The sequence below is a fragment of the Zingiber officinale genome, chromosome 4B (genome assembly GCF_018446385.1).
Source record: "Zingiber officinale cultivar Zhangliang chromosome 4B, Zo_v1.1, whole genome shotgun sequence".
Lineage (NCBI taxonomy): Eukaryota > Viridiplantae > Streptophyta > Magnoliopsida > Zingiberales > Zingiberaceae > Zingiber > Zingiber officinale.
In genome coordinates, this window is record NC_055993.1 from 81,982,565 (window position 1) to 82,001,689 (window position 19,125).

At 36.4% G+C, this 19,125-nt stretch overlaps 2 protein-coding genes across 5 annotated transcripts; both read right to left on the reverse strand.

The window, feature by feature from the left end:
* Window positions 1-1,509: 1,509 nt before the first annotated feature.
* On the reverse strand, window positions 1,510-9,452 carry LOC121975280 (peroxisome biogenesis protein 3-1-like). 3 transcript variants are annotated; one of them, XR_006110297.1, is made up of 8 exons: window positions 9,222-9,452; window positions 8,964-9,125; window positions 8,672-8,871; window positions 8,387-8,517; window positions 5,073-5,200; window positions 4,121-4,360; window positions 2,668-3,006; window positions 1,510-1,878 (listed from the first exon to the last, which is right to left on the reverse strand). XR_006110297.1 is itself a non-coding variant. In XM_042526846.1 (7 exons), exons 1-7 carry the CDS (start codon window positions 9,233-9,235, stop codon window positions 2,733-2,735), a joined length of 1,149 nt encoding a protein of 382 aa, XP_042382780.1. In that variant the 5' UTR covers window positions 9,236-9,452; the 3' UTR covers window positions 2,419-2,732. The 3 variants fall into 3 exon arrangements, 1 of the variants encoding a protein (XP_042382780.1); XR_006110298.1 differs by lacking the exon at window positions 1,510-1,878 and adding an exon at window positions 2,337-2,355; XM_042526846.1 differs by lacking the exon at window positions 1,510-1,878 and having other exon boundaries at window positions 2,419-3,006.
* Window positions 9,453-11,403: 1,951 nt separating this feature from the next.
* On the reverse strand, window positions 11,404-17,891 carry LOC121977651 (ELMO domain-containing protein A-like). 2 transcript variants are annotated; one of them, XM_042530109.1, is made up of 9 exons: window positions 17,615-17,891; window positions 13,251-13,360; window positions 12,987-13,055; window positions 12,594-12,709; window positions 12,459-12,513; window positions 12,257-12,365; window positions 11,857-11,904; window positions 11,688-11,782; window positions 11,404-11,602 (listed from the first exon to the last, which is right to left on the reverse strand). In XM_042530109.1, exons 1-9 carry the CDS (start codon window positions 17,712-17,714, stop codon window positions 11,504-11,506), a joined length of 801 nt encoding a protein of 266 aa, XP_042386043.1. In that variant the 5' UTR covers window positions 17,715-17,891; the 3' UTR covers window positions 11,404-11,503. The 2 variants fall into 2 exon arrangements, with proteins under 2 accessions (XP_042386043.1, XP_042386042.1); XM_042530108.1 differs by having other exon boundaries at window positions 12,257-12,377; window positions 17,615-17,877.
* Window positions 17,892-19,125: the final 1,234 nt, after the last annotated feature.

The window sequence follows — 19,125 nt, forward strand, 5'->3', positions numbered from 1 at the left end:
CCAATCGCTCTGTATCACCCATCATAAATGTTTCTTGATTTATCTTAATAATCGATGAAAAACTTATGTGGAGATCAGATTGATCGTTCTAGATTCGATATTACTTGACTAATTAATTATTTTTAAAAATATTATATTATTATAATTATGCCATATTTAATTTATTATATTATATGTGTCTCTCCTTTCTATTTTTTGAACTGAAAATTACTTATTTTCAGTTTCCTTTTAGCTTATGGTCATCTTCTTCTATATAATATTTTAATTTTCAGCTAATAAAGAATAACAGTGCTGATAAATGAACAAATTGACAAAATTTAAAAGTACAATCAATGTTTAGTACAACAACAGTTCGGATGAGGTCCATGCCAATTATGTTATGTGATTTTCTCTATTTAAATATCTAATAAAGTGATATTTTTAAAGAAAAAATTCAAATTGTGTCCCAATCATGATCTTTTTCTCAAGTTACTCTCAGTTCTACAAGTTCCACCAGAAATTGATAATGCAAACAGCATAGACGATATCACGCATACATTCAATGCTAGATAGGAAGATTGTGGTCTCCATAATTTAAGGATAACAAATTTAATATAATAAGATGGGATTAATTTTTGACCGACATATGTTACTGAAAACAAATATCTTTCATCTTCTAATCATGATAGTCGATTATAGACTAATTCTATAATTTATCTTTTTCCATATAACCTATAGACAAATTGTGAAGGACACACGTGATATGTACAATCACCTTTTGTTACAATAAATAAGAAAATAATGACACCATAAGTACTAGTACTCAGTACTTATATGAATATTTACTTTAATAACTCTAAGATTAATTTTCAATTGATATAAAATATTTCATTAAATGTCTAACCTCCTCGTATAAAAAAAGAGTAAAATACTCTTAATTTATTTACATATATTTTATCATAAGATCGATGACGTTGAATCCAAGTCCCCGTGAGCGCGACCAAATTTAAAAATTCTATAATTTGTTTTAATAATAAAAATAATAATAATAATAATAAAAGAAAAAAAAATACAAGAATTCTCATATAACAAGGATAAAAGAAAAGGAATGGAAATAGGAGAATTATTAATCATTACAGGTGGTCATCACGTGGAAGTGTACCTTTATGTCAGATTCGTCCATCTTGCTGACTCAGCGGATCCCACGCCACCCTTTCTCACAATTATTCGTCCAATCATATCTTAGATTCTGTCACGCTATGTCTACTCTTCATACCCGTAAATACATTGATGCAATAAATATATATATATATATATATATAATTATTTATTGATGGTAAAAAGGTAAATACATTCATCCCAACGCTCCCGTCAATTCATCCTAGGATCAACACGGAAGAGGTAAATCACGAACGACTACTAACCTTTAGAATAATGACTAGTACATAAAGGAGATATTTACCTCAACTTTACCGAGATTCAAACACCAGACCTCATTAATGGTAACAACTCATGTGCTAGCCATTAGACTCATCCAAAGAGATATATATATATATATATAACTATTCAAATATTCATGATCCATTAGGTAGAATTTATATATACAATTTGATTAGATTATCTAGTTGACTTTAATAGCCATCCAATCAGTTTCTAGGAAATATATGTAAAGTCGAACAATGTAAAATATATTTAATTTGAAAAATAAAATACGACACTAGAAATAGTTCAAGGCATAGATGAATGTCTGAAAGACAGTTCTTGTACCTTCATGAGCACACTGATAGGCATTTATTATTTGATGGACGAACATGTATTGAAACGACGCCATGAATGAATTCATTAGACCTCCAAATCAAAATTACCAGAGATTTGCTAGCAAAGCTGCTTTGTCTCGAGCTGTTCACAATTGTAAAACGGGAAGAAGAACGTCAAGTAATTGAATGCATGGTGTAACCCAACGATAAGACCAGCAAGGACTCATTGAAAATGACAATTCGTGGGTAAGAGATTTGGCATCAATACGGGCATCAAATCTGTCGAAATATTGAATTGCAACAGTGTGTTTGATTGATGTAACTAAACAACTGGTCAGGAGTCGATTCAGTATGTGCACAAACTTTGAGGTCATTTCCCACATGATTGATATCTTGTAAGTTTGTAGATATACAACTTTTTTTTTTTCTTCTGGCTATTATCGATGAAGACAAGATTAGCAATATCTGAGGTTGACAGGAGAGTAAATTGTGTTGCAAACCCAGTGAGAGAAAACCAAGTATATAATTTGTTTTAACCTCCCTTTCAATGATAAATCAACTCTCCTTTTGGAGTGATACAGGAAGAAGCTTAATTATCAATAGCATGTTCTTCATAATCCTACAAGTTTACCAAAATAAGAAGCAGCTTTATTGAAACAAGTCGATATTGCATAGGCCTCTATTGAAAATAAGCAATTCCTATGATCTGATCATTTTGATTCCGATGCTGAGTATGCAATCGTCACAATGTCATCAATTTAAGGATAAACAGGATTCAGAACAGTTTTTGTATATGCAGGGGGGGGGAAGTACAGCATGGAATGCATGCATGTGTTTATCAAGCTTAGTGAGAGACATTCTTCCTAGAGATAAAGAAAATACATTGAAGAGAAACCTTTGATAAAGAAGAATCACGAGTGCATACACTTACAATTTGATAGGCATCTGAAGACTTTCTTTCACATACTGTGATTGTCACATGCAGGAGCGCAGCTTTTACACAGTAGTAAGACCATTTGAATCCGTAGGCATGTTTGCATATAGAAGAGTGTAGAACAGTTCGACCTCTGGCAGGTTTTGAATGACCTCCACAAATTTGTTGCGACGGGGTTCATCAAGTAGAGGCAAGCTTAATCGTGTGATTTGCGGCAATAGTTTGGCTAAGGGAACTCCCACGGAACTTGTCCCAGGAACTTGTACGCTAATGTCGTTGACCAAAACCTCGACCACCTTTTTCAGAGATATATCCACGATTTTCCCAAAGTCTTGGCTGCAGAGAGTAACACAACGACACAATCAGAAGCACGAATGCATAATTCAATAACCATAATTTCACTTTACCACATGAAAAACATGTCAAACGCTTGCTTGGTTTTCCAAAACATAAAAATAGGGGAAAAAAACAGGTGTATCAAAATGTTATGCATTTGCTCCTTACGACAACAGGCACATATATTAATAAGAATGCACACATGGGATGGGAAAGGTAAGCAAACTAACAAAAAATAGAATATCTAACGTTCACTATTCTCATCAGTCTTTCTCAGTAGCTACACAAGTAATGAATTCATTTTCTTTTATAGAGAACTGGAACAAATGAGATCAGAAATCATTAGTTTCGTATTCTGCAAAGTCCTTATAAAGAAAGTTGTTAGAAAAAAAAATATAAAAATGGGTCTATCAGAAGAAATGACAGATTCTAACCTTTGAAACTGTTAATGAAATAAGCTCCAAAAGGTTGAGAAATGAATACAAAATTAGAATCAATTAAGTTTTGTGGAAAGAGAAAAAGAAAGTGTCCTCATACTCAGAATGGAATAAAAATTTTGCTGGTCCTACCAATTTAGACAAAGATAGTACAAGAATTCTTAAGCAATCCAAGATCCATTTTGCAGGAAGAAAAATTATTTTCAAGCGCAATATTCAAGTGATTACAGATAATAAAATCATGGCATTCTTACAACTATACAAGTCTAGAGCCAAAAAAAAAAAAAAAAATACAAAAAGCAAGACCCAACATCATGGCAGAATAAATCTAGGCTTATCATGTATAAAAGTCAATTTGAGAATCTTGCGTCTAGAAAAAAGAATCTTGAGAAGTCTCAAATGCCCACGTTAAAACTATGAATGACAATATTAGCGCATGCCACAACTTGGAAAATGAACTCAGTTAGAAGCCAGAACACCTACCAGAAAATTAACAGAAAGACAGTTCAAACTATTATATAATATAAACTACTAGTAAACTTGACTGCGTCGATTACTTGAGCAACAAAAGGTCTTTCAAGATCATAGAAAGATCAAGTTCGCGTTTCCCGCATCCAGCATGCTCTTTTTGAAATATATATGCAACATGTATATGTATATTACAAATATTTGCATACCTGGACAGCACAGAACGGGTCTCAACCAACAGCTGATCCAGTTTGGTGGCATCCATAAAAAGAGAAGCATCTTCAAATCCATTGGCAGACATGGCTATCTGTTGCTTGTAGCAGCTAACATTTTCAGGCACCAGATAAGTTATCCAATAATTTAATGAGCCAATGTTCATGAACATATCCAGAATTTGGATCATTATTTCACGCAATTGCGCCATGCTAATAGTCTCCTTAAGCTGCTTGCTGACCATGATGCACCATGACAAAAACACATAAGCATTATTAGTTAAAAACTTCTGTATTGTTTGTTTCTGAGCATTCTTAATATTCTTAGCAAATATGCATGCAAATCAGTTATATTATACTATAGTGCTTCTCAGGCCTGTAAGTCATATACCACACAGGAATGCATTGATTTTAGTGCAAAATGGTGTTGCATTAGACTAGGGTTGAGCAAAAATTCGGTTAAACAGATCAAACTGACCGAACCGACCGAATTTTAAAATTTGGTTCAATTTATTTGGAATTTCAGGATTTTTTCTTAAAAAATCAGTTAATTCGGTTCGGTTTTAAAATTCTTTATTCAGTTAAACCAAATAGACCAAATAAACTGAATTTTTGGACCGAATCAAATTTTTAGCCCGAAACTGAATTTTGTTAAACTGAACCGAATTTTTAGACCCTAATTAGAAAAATTCGATAAATCCGGTTTTCAACCGAATTCACAGATATTTTATGGGTTCGGTTAGTTCGGAAAAAAACTGGCTAGGTTCAGTTCAGTTAATTCGGTTCGATTTTAACCGAATCCTCACCCCTATATTAGACTATTTGTTCGCATCACATTGCATAGATGCATAATGCATTGATGATAATTAATTGAACAGAAACAAACATAAAATTTTAACTGTCATTTCATACACAAATTAGTGGCAGTCAAGCAGCATTAACTCCTTACTCTTTGAGAACTTCCATAGCTGCATTCTGCATGTTCATAATTAGTGAATTGATCCCATAAGTTGCTAGGTAATCTGCGGTAGCAAGAAAGGCCTGTCGCCCATGACTTTTAAATGAATCAACCTCATCCTGTAATAAAGAAGAGTGAAAGAAAGCATTCAAATAATGTATATGTTGTTTTACAGTATCTTCACCCTCAATGAAATGATTTTGTACACAATATTCAACATTTTCTAAAGAAATATGTATAATTCAATTAGGGAGATTTGACAAAGAGAAATGCAATTTCATCTCTCTATTTGTAAGCTGATGGTAAAGTAGTCTACTTTGTTTTCTTTTTCATACCTCATCTCCACACAAGGAGCTCTTCTTAGCGAGAACTCGATACTTTGATTACCCAAAAAAAAAAAAAAAAAATCAGATTCTGGCAACCAGACACCCAATTCTTCTTAGAGAGCTGAGCAACAAGCGACTCTTTCCCTCTATGAGTATAGGCAACAAGCAACCCTTAAACCCTTTTCCCTACATCTTCCTCATCTTCTGTGAGCACTGTGAGCCCTCTTGCACTGAGTGAGCAACTCCATCCTCCTCTACATGTGAGCAGACCAACGACATATTCCCATCCAATGCTGGTGAATTCCTTGGGGCCCTGCACTTCGTAACCAGGTACTATGTCTTCCAGCAAAAATAGCTGTAAACCCTTGCAAGGCAAAACCCCTTGTTTCTTTTCACTTGAGGAGGCATACCCCACTGCGCTTCTCCTCCAACAAGTAGTAAGACCCCCCACTGTTACAGCACTAACTTGTTTGTGATTTCAAGCGAGGTAGAGAAGTCCATCCCCCTGTCATGCTTTTGTATCCTTTGTTTGCCTTGTCCCATCCAAATTGCTAATGGGAAGTAGCTGGGAGGCATCAACAGCAAGCAGAAGTAAAGGTCTTGGTGATACCATTCCTTCAGTTTGAGATAGGATCCTCTCCTTAGTATATGGTTTTTTTCTGAGTTAGGGAATCAAACAAAGTGCGAGGCACGAAAGCATCCTATTAGACGAGGGGATGGTCATGGAAGGCATTTATCACTTAATCATGCTGATATGATTGCTAGCCAGAGCAATCAGAGATGGTATGTGTATGATGCATTGGACAAATGTGTTGTGGTGAGGATGATAAGTATCTTGTACCCATTTGGGGGAGGAATTTTATACAAAAATTTAAGGAGAATAGTTGTTGGTAAGGCAAAATGATTGTAGGCAGACCTCGTGGTCACACCCTTGCACACCCAAAACCCAATTAGCAACTTAAGGTTTAACCTTGAGTTTAGGGGATCTACAAGCACTTGGTTAAATTCTAGGAAACGGGATACCCCTTAAGCTTTTATTTTCCTTGCTTGACTATCTGCCTCATTATATTAGATTATTTGTTCATAGTATGCCTGCCTAATATATCATGTATTACTTACATGCTTGGAGTTAATTGAAGATGCATACTTGGATCATCTGGAACATACATGACGGAGATTCTCCTACTGTGTATGCTAGCATGTTAATTAATTACTATGAATGCTTAGAATAATTTGGGATAGAGTATAACTGATAATATTGGAAGGTGTGCACTTGCTAATAAGATACCAATATCATGGTGAGAGTTAGTGCATAAATACTGGGCGATGACATAATTGGGACTTGTGGCAATTAGATATTGTTGACACCTAACTATGATCACATGTGTCTTTATAAGATATTTGGGACCCATGATGGTTTTGTATTGCCAACAAGTGATTATGTATGTCATTATGTAAGACCGTGGGACCTGAAGGTTAGGTGACACCTAACTATAATGTGGTTTGTGAATGTTAAGCCTACCAGCTTCAGTGAGATTCCACAGAGTCCTGGCCTTGTACCAAAGCGATTTCATTGAATTGAAACGGGAGTCTTACCCCATTGTATTGAGTATGAGGTGTTCGCATGAGCATACACATTGTAGCTCTTGCATCTTTGAGTTAAACTGAAAATAGAATTGTGCTTTAAATGTACCTTTCTTACTTGTTTATTTTGTTGTTTATTATTTTACTGGCAATTCCATTTTTATACACACCTTGTTTCTTATCAACCAAAGTCTTTTTTAGTTTTTTTTTTTATAATTATGCATGGTACTTGTTGTATTTTACCTTATTGTCTTAAGGCTTTTTTGCATAGTTGAAATCTTTAATATATTTCCTTTACAATAAATTGTTCATTATTGTATTTGTGTGTGTGATGCTCATGCATCTTGCGAGTGCTAGTTAGGGATGTGCAGCAAGCATTACCCAGCATATGGGTGGCACAACCTTTGACCAGCACGAGGACCATGCTGATGAATCGTTGCTCAATCGGAGTGAGTACTCCTAGTCATGGGAAGAGGGCTCACTTAGGGTTTGACATTACCAATGATATGGCAAGAGAAGATTTAGTTGTAAGTAGTTGGGATTCATAACTTGTTATTGTTGTTGTGTTATGCAAAGCAGTGAGCAAAAAAATCATAAATAGATGAAAAGCAGTAACCCAATAAAAGGCAATAATGCAAAATTTACCTACTCATGGTTATTTATACATTATTTTGAATTTTTACAGTGTTATACAAAAGAAGTAAATTCAATAGGCAACTTTGTAGATATTAATATTTAATGTCTTATCTTAGTAACTCCACATGTTCATCTAAACAATCTCCCATGCAACATTAACTTTTTATATGCGTCGCTTTAAAAGAGTCCAATACTCTAATTTATAAAGTATGGAAAAATTGTTCCACAACGTCATAACCTTTTCTTATAGCTTAATGGATCAATGACAATCAAACAAACTTCTAAAAGTTCCTCCAAGTGTCTTAGTTTCATCCATCCACTCTTTATATCTAATCAATGATCTCTTCATCAATATTCCTTTTATACTGAATACAAGGATTCCATGTCCATTCATCTAAAATATTTACCTTGATTTTTTCCCTTATCAATAAAAATTATATTTCATATATTCAACTTTTAACTAACTTAAAACCTTTAGTTTATAATTTGTTTTCCTTCACAATTCGCATTTAGAATTTAACCAATATACACTCCTATCAATTGACATAATATCATATGTAAATTATGTGAGAGAACCTGAGTTAGGTTATTTGATACACAATTCAATAAACAAAGATCACTAAGGAAAAACAATGTCATAATAATTAATAATACAAACGCACAAGCTATAATGTTCCACACATCTGAATAAGTAAGATCTAGTAATACATCATACAAGCTTCTGCAAATTGTGCATTGAGCCACTGAGATTATACTTACCAAAGGCTGAGAATCCTCAAAGTCACGGGCAATATCTAGATACAGTTGCCTCCCTAATATGTTAACTTGAACTCTGACATATAAGCAGAGCAAAGTCATTGACCACAAAGAAGCAGCTGCCCTTGTGAAACCTGGAAGGAAATTTAAAAAAAAAACAAATAATTGCTTGGTGAAATACGACCATCTTTCTTTGGAGACAAAGCTCCAACAAATAACATAAGCAGGGATTGTCAACATTGTCATGATTGATCAGACACATTTTTGCAAAAAGAAACTGCGGCATACTTAGAATTTTAAGCCTTTCCCATAGCTCGAGCTTCTCCTTGAGAGGAAGTGCGCTTGACTGTCCCTTCCCATGAATAAGCTTGTCTGTCAGGGGCGAGAGGTCCAAATTCTCAGACACACTAGACTGCAGGCAGTGCATCGCATATGGTAGTGTGGTCGTGTCAGAAATCCTCTGGATGTTCTCAAAATGCACTTGCAATCTGCCCACACAGACGATAACAACGTTAAGCAATCAACGAAGCAGAAATAGTAGAAATCCATAATAAGGGAGGAGAAAAGGGAGTTAATTTACTGATTCTTAATAAGTTCATCGACTTGTCGAGCGCCTTCGAGCTCCTGCTCGGAATCAGAAAATCTCCTGGCCTGACTCTCATAGAGCTTGTAGAGGAAATATCCACCACCGGCAATACCGAGAGAAACCAGAATCTTCCTTCTATGCCTGCTCCAAAAGCTCCTGAATCCAATCGACCATAACAAACGAATCTTCAGCAGAAATTTCTCCACCAAAAATCAAGAAACACTACAATACTGCGAAGGCAGAAGATAACACCTTAAGGAAAGCATGGCATAGTCGATGGGTTATAGAGCACTCCTCGAGCCGGCAGCGAGAGGGGGATCAGAGCACGGATCAACGGGACATTGCGGCAACCGAGGGAAGAACGGCGACGAATTCGATATCTTGTTTGTTCCACCACCAGACCAGATGATTTCTCTGCATGCAAAATCCCTAACCTAGCCTCACGATCGTCGTTCGCTTTCGGGCTTCCCAACCGATGAGAAGCCCATTTATGCGCTTAAATAACATACTGATTAATTTCCTTAAATAATTTTAAATAGTCTAATATTTATTTCATTATAACTGATTAAATCATTATTTAAATACGTTAATTTATATCATCTATATATATTTAAAAATATTTTTCAAATTAAGTCTTATTCATAGTCGATTCAAATTCATGGACAGAAGGAATATAGTATCATCGGCAATTTAACCAAAAGACGCACATGAAAATCTAAATTTATCAAAAGACGTACACTATTTTGGTATTTATCAAAGAGCATACTTTTTAAATGTATTTTCTATTTTACCCTCATGATAATTTGACTTTTCTACTGTTTTTCTTTTTTTCACTATATTTCTCTCTCTTCTCTCTCTTCTCTGTCACAAAAGATAGAAATAACATTAGTCAATTTTTAATCACATTTTAATACATTTGAAGAAGCCAAAATAAATAATGGACACCATATTTGGACTCCTTGCAATTTTAGAAATCCACAGAAACTGAAATGGGTGCAATCGGAACTTTCTAGGTCGATCAGTGGATTTCGGTCAAAACTCACTGATGGGCCTAAAGAGCTCCAATTGCACTCATTTCAGTTTCTATGGATTTCTAAACTTGCAAGGAGTTCAAATATGGTGTCCATTATTTATTTTGGATTTTTATAGATGTTAACAAGCAAAATCAAAGAATCGACATAAAAGCCCATGTTGGGTCTGATATGGAATCATATTAGGCCCAATGTGAGCCTAATATCATTCCATATCAGGTCCAACGTGGGCCTGATATCATTCCATATCAGGCCCACGTTGAACCTGATTTGAGTCCATATCAGGCCCAATATGGGCTTTTTTGTCGATTCTTTAAAAAGCCAAAATAAATATCTATAGAAACTGAAATGGGTGCAATCGGAGCTCTCTAGGTCCATCAGTGGGTTTTGACCGAAACTCACTGATCGACCTAGAAAGCTCCAATTACACTCATTTCAGTTCCTGTGGATTTCTAAAATTACAAGGAGTCCAAACATGGTGTCCATTATTATTTTTGGCATTCCTAGTGGTGGACCAGAGGTTTTGAAAAATCTTAAATCTCTCTTTATTTATTTATTTTTATTTTTTTTATTTTTTGTTGTTACTAGGCCTGATATGGGGAGATATCAGGCCCACATTGGGCTAATAATGACCATTAAGATCCCCTTCTACTCGGCGGAGTGCCCGTGGTAACAATCGGGTGTCACTCAGTTCGTCGTGACCACCAGTGCTTGGTGGAGTCCGCGGTTAACCGTTGTATCCTAGAAAACAAACGACCCATGTAAACCTCGAAGCACAGCCGGAGATGGACGAATCTGTTTCAAGGAAAGTGCGACTCTCGCAGGCCTCGGTCAATTTTCCTGGTCGGTCTCTTCATCCGCCCGGTCGGCCAGTCTACTCGCCAGATTTGGTCTGTCACTTTGCAGACCTACCTTGTCGATCTGGTCTGCCGCTCTGCAGACCTGCTCTGTCGCTCTGGTCTACCGCTCTACTGACCTGCCCTGTTGCTCTGGTCTGCCGCTCTACAAACCTACCCTATCACTCTGGTCTACCGCTCTACAGACCTACCCTGTCGCTCTTGTCTACCGCTCTGATTTGCCGCTCTGCGGACCTACCCTATCGCTCTGGTCTACCGCTCTGTAGACCTGCTCTATCGATCTGATCTGCCGCTTTGCAAACCCGTCCTGCCGCTCTGATCTGTGAATCTGGTCTGTCGCTCTGCAGACCTGCCATGTAGTTCTGGACTATCGCTCTGCAGGCCTACCCTACCGCTCTAGTCTACCCGCTCGGTGGATTAGTCTGATCTTCTACACGTTACAAAAACTAACCCCTGCTGATAGTTTGAGATTATCTGCTCAGGTCATTTTGACTGTAAGTTGAATTTAATTCAGTGTAGTTTAAATTCAATTAATACCCGTAAATCTCCGACAATAAATTATATGTATTCCAACAAAAATTCATACAAACAGTGAAGAAACCATGAACTGAGCAAGACGATTAGGCATAATTTACAATTCGACAAGTCACCCAAGGAGGCTATAAGAAGGCATGTCTTCTATCCTAAGTACATCATCCATCAAAAGCTCCCTCTCGAGCGCAGCTCGAGTCGACTTCAGAACCTCCTACGAACACATGCATATTTTGAAGATGTAGGAATCAAGCAAAAACAAGTGATAAATGAAATTGCAGTAGACATGCAATACTAACATTGAATTCCATGTAGGACGCATTTCGTTCTAGCCACTGCTTGTCCATCAACATGAATGCTACACAGTAGAGCAAGTCGAAAGCCCACTCATCCTCTGCCATGGCAAAAACATATGTAACGAGACGTGTACGTATCAGAGATTAAGCTCAGTTTACGCGAAAGGCTCACCAGACAGCATTTGGACGAAGACCGCTCTGGCGAATGTCCTCGTCTTTGCTGTATACATACAATCTTAAAACTCGTCAGAACTCTAATACTGAATGAGTATAATTTAAGGCATTCTAAACTTATCCATAACTTTGCAAGGAACAAGTCTATGATACAAGCATATAGAGAAGCAACTTTGGTGAGAATAAACCTTTCTATCATTCGAGGTATGGTTCCAGAAGAACCATGGCTCACTTCATCCTAAGATTTGCACATACAATGTTACCGAGCATGCTGAATCATTTGCCGTGATATCTAAAAGAAAAATCTAGTTCCTGGTTTATGCATGTTTTTTTTTGCCATGTTCTACTCTTGTTTGTTCTTTTAGTTAAATCGCTATTGATTGTTAAAAAACACTTACAGGATTGAAGATCTAGCATTTGTATTATCATGAAAGTGATATTGACACCAGCCACCGCAAAAGGATACTCCCATGTAGATCGATTTCCAAACTGCTTGTTTAGCAACCTCTGGAAGGAATTCTAAAGATAAAGAAAGTCAAGTAAATTTTCTCTTGGAGTAAAATTATTTTAAGGAAAAAAACAAAGATAATCTGATCTTACAGAGAATGTTTTCGCAAAGAATAGAAGATTCTCCAATGAAATAAACCCGGCACCCCTACTTACCATGAAAAACTGTGGATTAGGAGACTCAGTTGGTAGAGAATGGAGCAAAAATAATTATAATGGTAAATTTACCTAAAGTCAGTGGACGGATCCTTCCCCTGCCAGCCCATCTCCTTCCACTGGTCGGATACAAGGTCACTGAGCTCTTTATCAGGGTATGTCGCATACCAAAGCGCCCTGAGAGCTTCCTGCCAGGACATGGTAAGTTTCAATATTTCCAAAACAGAGGAGAGGCACCATTTGTTGTTTCACTCAATTCTTCCAATCATTAGCTTTCCTTCAAAATCAGTCTTCGTATTTCTCTGGTAACTCTCTACTCAGTAAAGAACACTCAAATGAAAAAAATTTACATCGGCATTCACAGATGGATTTTTTTTTTAAAAAAAACTGTGTTATCTTTAATTAACTCAACTGTTCATGTTTAACATTGATTATTCCATAATGACATGGAGAAGTGAATATTACCTGATGTTCACATCTTGAACCATCAAAATAAACATTCACACGATGCTTCAATCTTTGAAGTCTCTTTTCCTAAAATCAATCAAACAATTCCATTTACGAAGAAGAATAACTTAAGGTGAAGAAAAAGGAATGTCAATTCCAAGCTCTAATGACAGACTATACAGAAACACAGCAAACTTGAACAAAGATAAAGAATTAAGATGTAAAGCCGAATCAAACTTCATATAGCAAGCTTCAATATCACATTGTGATTTGCTTTTTTACCTGCAAAGGAGTGAGATTCATGCAAATGCGCTCATAAGTTCCTTTGCGTTTCATACAAACACAAGATAATCCTTTCCCGATCCATCTTGGTGAACCACACGTCTGATCACCTGTGCAAAACCAATAATACAAACATCAAAGATAAGGAAACCTCAAACCACAATATGAAAACATCAACTTTAAATATGCCAAACCTCAAACCACAATATCAATAACTTGTACTAGCTCAAAATGCTACAGTCTTAGCTTATGACTGAGGATTGACCCATTAACTTGCACTAGCTCAAAATGCTAAAGCCCAAATAGATAGTAGTAGCTTACCTATCTGAGCTTATAAATCTTATCGGCTGACCTACAACTCGCAATGCACGACTAAAATAGAATACTACAGCTTCTCCCCAACTCAAGGATTGGAGTGTACATTAAGAAATAAATTGCAACTCAGAAATTGTTACATGAGCCTAGACTTACCAAAAAATGAAAATGAAAGCATAAAATGATTGAATTGATTCCAAGTAGCAAGTTAGAAGGTTCGTTGGGTATGGACCTAAATTTGCCCAAAATTATAAATAAAGGCATAGAATGACTGAAGATATTCTAAAGAGTATAATAGAGGGTTCATACGTGGAATTTGGATAGTTTGAGCCCATGTAACAATTTTACTGAAGTTGCTACATAGACCTAAATTTGCTGAAAATTACAAAATAGGTTATAAAACATCTCATTTGGTTCCAAAAAGCACAATAGAGGTTTTATCAGTGAAATTTAGACAATTTTGGTCAATGTAGCAATTTTGGCAAATTTGCTACTACACAGACCTATGAAGGCATAGAATGACTAACTAGATTCTAAGGAGTAGAACAGAGGGCTCATTTATAGAATCACGATCATTTGGGTTCATGTAGCACTTTTCTTTTGGAAAAAGTGCTACATGGATCTAAAATTGCAAATGAAGGGATAGAATGCCCAAACAAATTCTTAAGTAGAGTCGGCTACATTGATCTAAAATTGCAAATGAAGGGATAGAATGCCCAAACAAATTCTTAAGTAGAGTCGGCTAGTAAACAGAGAGTTTATCTTTGAAATATGGTCAGTTTTGGCAAATTGGTTCATGAATGGCAGACACTCAACACAAAATACATAAAATCAAAGAAAGAAATGAAGACAGAGAAACATGAAGTGAGGTTAAACAGTGTTTGTAGGGAGATGAAACTAAAACTAGGCAGCATAAAAGTATTCTTTAGGCAAGATTTATATGAGTTATTCAGTAAAAAAACAAAGGATGCCTTATAATATTTACCTTACAAAAACATTTACTAAACCAAAAAAAGGTACTAGTGAATAATTTTTTAGGCAAGGTTACGAGGCTAGAGACTTGCAAGGACGCGAAGACTTGCAAGAAACACGGCAAAGTTTTGGTGCAAGTACAAGCACTAGGTGGTTGCTTGTGGTACGATGCTACATACCTACCCAATTTAACAGGGAAACCAAGGCTCACAGGAAGGAATCATGTGAGATCTACATCAGTATGTAAGAGCATCCACAGCGATTAGGGATATTTCTCCCAAGTATTTGTGGTTCTCACTTCCACATCACTCTTCAAATATTCCAAATCTCACAATAAAATATCTCACTAATCAAATATTTATGGGTTCCACCCATCAAATATCCACTCTCAAATATCCCCAATTCCGCAATCAAATATCTCACCAATCAAATATTTATGGGTCTCATGACCATTTTATTAACTTACATTTAATTTTAAGAAGAATACAATAGAAGACATACAAATTTAAGAAAAATACTAATTCATACGAATATAAATATTTTACAAATTTGAAATTGAAATACAGAATTACAACCCATATTATATTAATAAAACACATAACGATAAATCATATAAATTACAAACTACAATTAATAAAATAAACAGGGAGCCGATAAAATAAACCATGAAAATTAACTACATGTTTAATTTTTTTTTCAGCTGCTCACATATCGCTAGATGATTTTGAAGTTGTTCATCTGTTATGCCTAGTGTGTTCATTACGAGGAGTTGATGTGCTTGGATGATTTGATTCACTTTCTTATTGTTATTATACTCTTCCAAATGTGGCATTGACTATTGCACAACCTAATTCAATTCATCAATTAGGCTTACTCTTTCTTTGTCTTTCCTCTTTGTTGCTTTCTGTCCCATTGGACTAGATCGAACTTCTCTATCACCTAGATCAACAGTTGTATTATGATTAGAAGAGTCAGTATGTGCACCTGATGATTCTGATGTTCTTGCTTTCTTTGTAGCACGTTGCTCTGAGGATTGAGGAGCAAACATCGGACTATCTTTCAAGATTCTCCACACATGTTCATATTGGAAAGTAGTTTTAAAAGTACTCTCGTATTCTTCATGAGCTCGCACCATCAAATCCTCGTCACTCCATCCGCTTGATCGATCATTATACCATTTATTATAGATTCCATTATATCAATTCACGATTTTTTTCAACGAAGCCCAATGAGATTTTGTTTTCTCCGCAATTCTCTTTTTAGCTCCCTTATCTCGATTGGTATTGTAGTATGTCACCACCCGTTTCCAAAAAGACTCAATCTCCGCTGCAAGGAGTTTATCATCTGCTACGGTCCATACTGTTCACTTGCTATAATCTTTATCCGATTCATTGCCCATCTCTGGAGCTTGATTGAGAATAATATCGTCGGGCCTTATTTTAGATAAGAAAGGAGGAAATTGTGAATCGAGGATTGCATAAGGTATTTCTATACCTTTAGTTGCATCGACACTAGCTCTTCTCGATTCATTTGATTGAATCTCCAGTGATTAAAGCAGATTAATTACATGAGTTGGGGCTTGCATGAAATATTGACTACTCTGCCAATATTCTAGAGGATATGTATAATACGGATCTTGAGAGTCGTCACTCAAAGAATTTGGATAACTTTGAAAATTATGGTAATATGGTGATAGGTATGGAAAAGGTTGAAAATTTGGTGAGTGTTGAGTGGGAAATGGAAATTGAGGATTGAGAAAATTAGGGCGAACTCGAGAACTTTATTCACTAGAATTTTCATTGATATTTGGAGAGTTAAACAAATTCCTAAAATAATGACCAGAATTTTTATCCATTTCTCTCTAAATTTTTGGTATGCAATAAGTATAGAATTGATGAAAATAGATGAAAGGAACGATGTATATATAGGAGGAAAGCGAACGTTGCCCCAGGTTTGGAAAAAATGAGCGTTGATTAACATTAATCAACGCTCAACTTTGATTTTTTTCTAACATTCTGTTTTAATTTTTTTATTTTTTCTAAAAATGTGTAAAACATTAATTAAATTAAAAATAAATAAATATGATAGTCCACCTTTTGGTGGGCCCCACAAAAGGATTTGTGTCCTGTGATTTCTGATCACTCCGTAAATATCCCTTCCAATGGAAATATTCAAGAGGGGATGTTTGAAGAGATAATCTAAGGTGCTGTCCGTGGCATGTACTAGTCAGTAGTCATCTCGCAGGTCAGTCGTATTCGGGAAGGAAACTTTTTAGTGTATACTTTCAGTCTTTAATTTTCACATGGTTGCTACACTAGCAAAGACAAAGAGTAACTCCAGAATTGTACTTCAAAGTTGCAAAAGGCATAGCGTAAACTTCGAGACAGCAGCCAAATGACCCTCACATGCCACCCAAGTCGCAGTAACAGAGCATTACGAGTTTAGTTCTTTCCTAGGCCTAATCCAACTGCTAGGGTACGTGAAACTTGTCACAAGATGACAAGAAGTAATTTTGGCCCGCAACCTAAAGAACTTCATAAAACGACCTGTCTTTTAGGATGATGTAGTGACTGGCGCATAAAATATTCTCATAATAAAATCTTATGTTCAAATTTTGGCATAGCTCAATATTTCTATTTTGTGTTAGTTATTATTCTAAAGATTAATAATCACTATTAATTTACTTCTTTCGTGTTCATCCTAAACAAAATTGGCGGGGCATTAGGGCGCGGGGGGAGCGTAGTCATCTTGCCACCATGATAAAATGGTCAAGAATTTTATCTTGACCAAGAATGAACAATATTGTTTTTTGTTTACAGTTCAAAATTACAATATGCGCAATACAGCAGCAAGCAGATCGCTGAGGACAAACCCTAGAAAACGCGCGATTGAAAAGTAGCATTTTGCGGCCGTAAAGGAGCTTCGATCTCCGATTGTCCATACCATACAATGTACAGAGCTTGCGACGGAATCAAAGCATCGAGAAAGCCGATGATCAAAAGAAACAATCTAAAGAACCTTAAAAAAACACACATTTTTTCTGAAGAAAGAGAAGAGTATGGACGAGGATGACCTACCGACATTAGCGGCGGAAGCGCTGTGAGCGCACCTGAAGATGGAGTGCGGCGGCAGCGAACCGATGGCCATGCAACCACCGTGGCTCCTCTCGACCCCCATGTCTCCCTCTCGCTAGCAACCCCGGAGTGATGAGATGGTCGAGGAGGAAGAAGTAAAGACCCAAAAAGAGGAGCAGGCGGGAGCGAACGAAGGCCGCCCTCTGTGTCTGCGTCGGATCGGATTCGTCGTCTCGTAGTCTGCTTCCAGAACTTTCTTTCTATACCGACAAATACATCGACCCCGTGCGCAGCACGTGCCTCTACCGAAGCTTCAACACCCGAGCCGATGGAGCTACAGCTTCATACAGTGATACAGGATTGGATCGAATGAATGGTGGTCCGATTAACATCATGTATGTTTCTGAAAGGCATTCGGCAGTGGATTAAGAATCATTTCGATTTGTTCTTGCGTGCTCGATTGGTGGGGATGGAGATCCTTTTGTATCGGTGCTCGCGCTGTTGCACATGCACTGCACAGGTAAGTAGTCAAAAAGAGGCTTTAGATCCTTCATGTTTTCTGACTCTGCCGAGAAGAAGACGACGACCAACTAGTTTAACTACCAGACAACAAGAGCCATGTGGAGTGCCGCAGTGTCTGCGAATCTAAAACACAATCTTTAGCCTGAGCACACTCTCCGAAACAGACAACAACCACAACAACCAGTTACTAGTTACTACGCAGATTAACAGACACAAGTTATTTGATTAAAGTAGGAGAAACTCTGAAACTGAACTGAACTATGAAGAGTTGGTGTTCGGATTCGAAGGCCTCAGATTGGTGATGCGATGACGCATTGCTGCTCCGATCCGTTGCAATTGAAGTGGAGGCGATGGGACAAGGCGGTGGAGGTGATGAGGCGGCGAGGCGATGCTGCAGCGCGGATTGACGGTTGCTTCTGCGGAGCAGGGATGTGAGTTTTCAGCTACGGAATGTGCTCGTGAAGTCAATTCGAGAGGGCAGAATTTCTTGTCCGTAACGATGAATTGTAAACACAATTTTATTTTAAAAAATATGTAAAGAATGATATTTTTTTTATATGGCCTAATAGTAAAATTATTATAGTATGATTGATTTAAATTATCATAAATAATTTAAAATATAATTATCAAATAATCATATAAATAAATTATAAAAATAAAATATAATCAAATGTTATTTATCTCAACCTAATTAATGTAATAAAAAATTATTTATTTAAAATTTTAATAAATAATCTAATTTAATATTTTACTATATTATCCTCGGTTACACAATCAATAAATATATATATATATATATATATATATATATATATATATATATATATATATATATATATATATATATATATATATATATATATCTTATGCTGCGGTGCCTTATGTACGATTTTGCTGCGGTACTTGTCACGTCAGCGGCCTGGACCGATCAGGCTCCAACCTGATCGGTCTGGGAGTCTCCTGATCGGTCTGTGTAACGATCAGGCCCTAGG

Coding starts and splice junctions, on each gene's coding strand:
- LOC121975280 (XM_042526846.1), bottom strand. Junction 8,872..8,963: donor GATGAACTTATTAAGAATCA/GTAAATTAACTC, acceptor CTGTGTGGGCAG/ATTGCAAGTGCATTTTGAGA. Junction 3,007..4,120: donor ACCCGTTCTGTGCTGTCCAG/GTATGCAAATAT, acceptor TACTCTCTGCAG/CCAAGACTTTGGGAAAATCG.
- LOC121977651 (XM_042530108.1), bottom strand. CDS start 17,714: ATGGGGGTCGAGAGGAGCCACGGTGGTTGCATGGCCATCGGTTCGCTG. Junction 12,710..12,986: donor GTTCAAGATGTGAACATCAG/GTAATATTCACT, acceptor ATGTCCTGGCAG/GAAGCTCTCAGGGCGCTTTG. Junction 12,378..12,458: donor TCTTTGCGAAAACATTCTCT/GTAAGATCAGAT, acceptor CTTTATCTTTAG/AATTCCTTCCAGAGGTTGCT.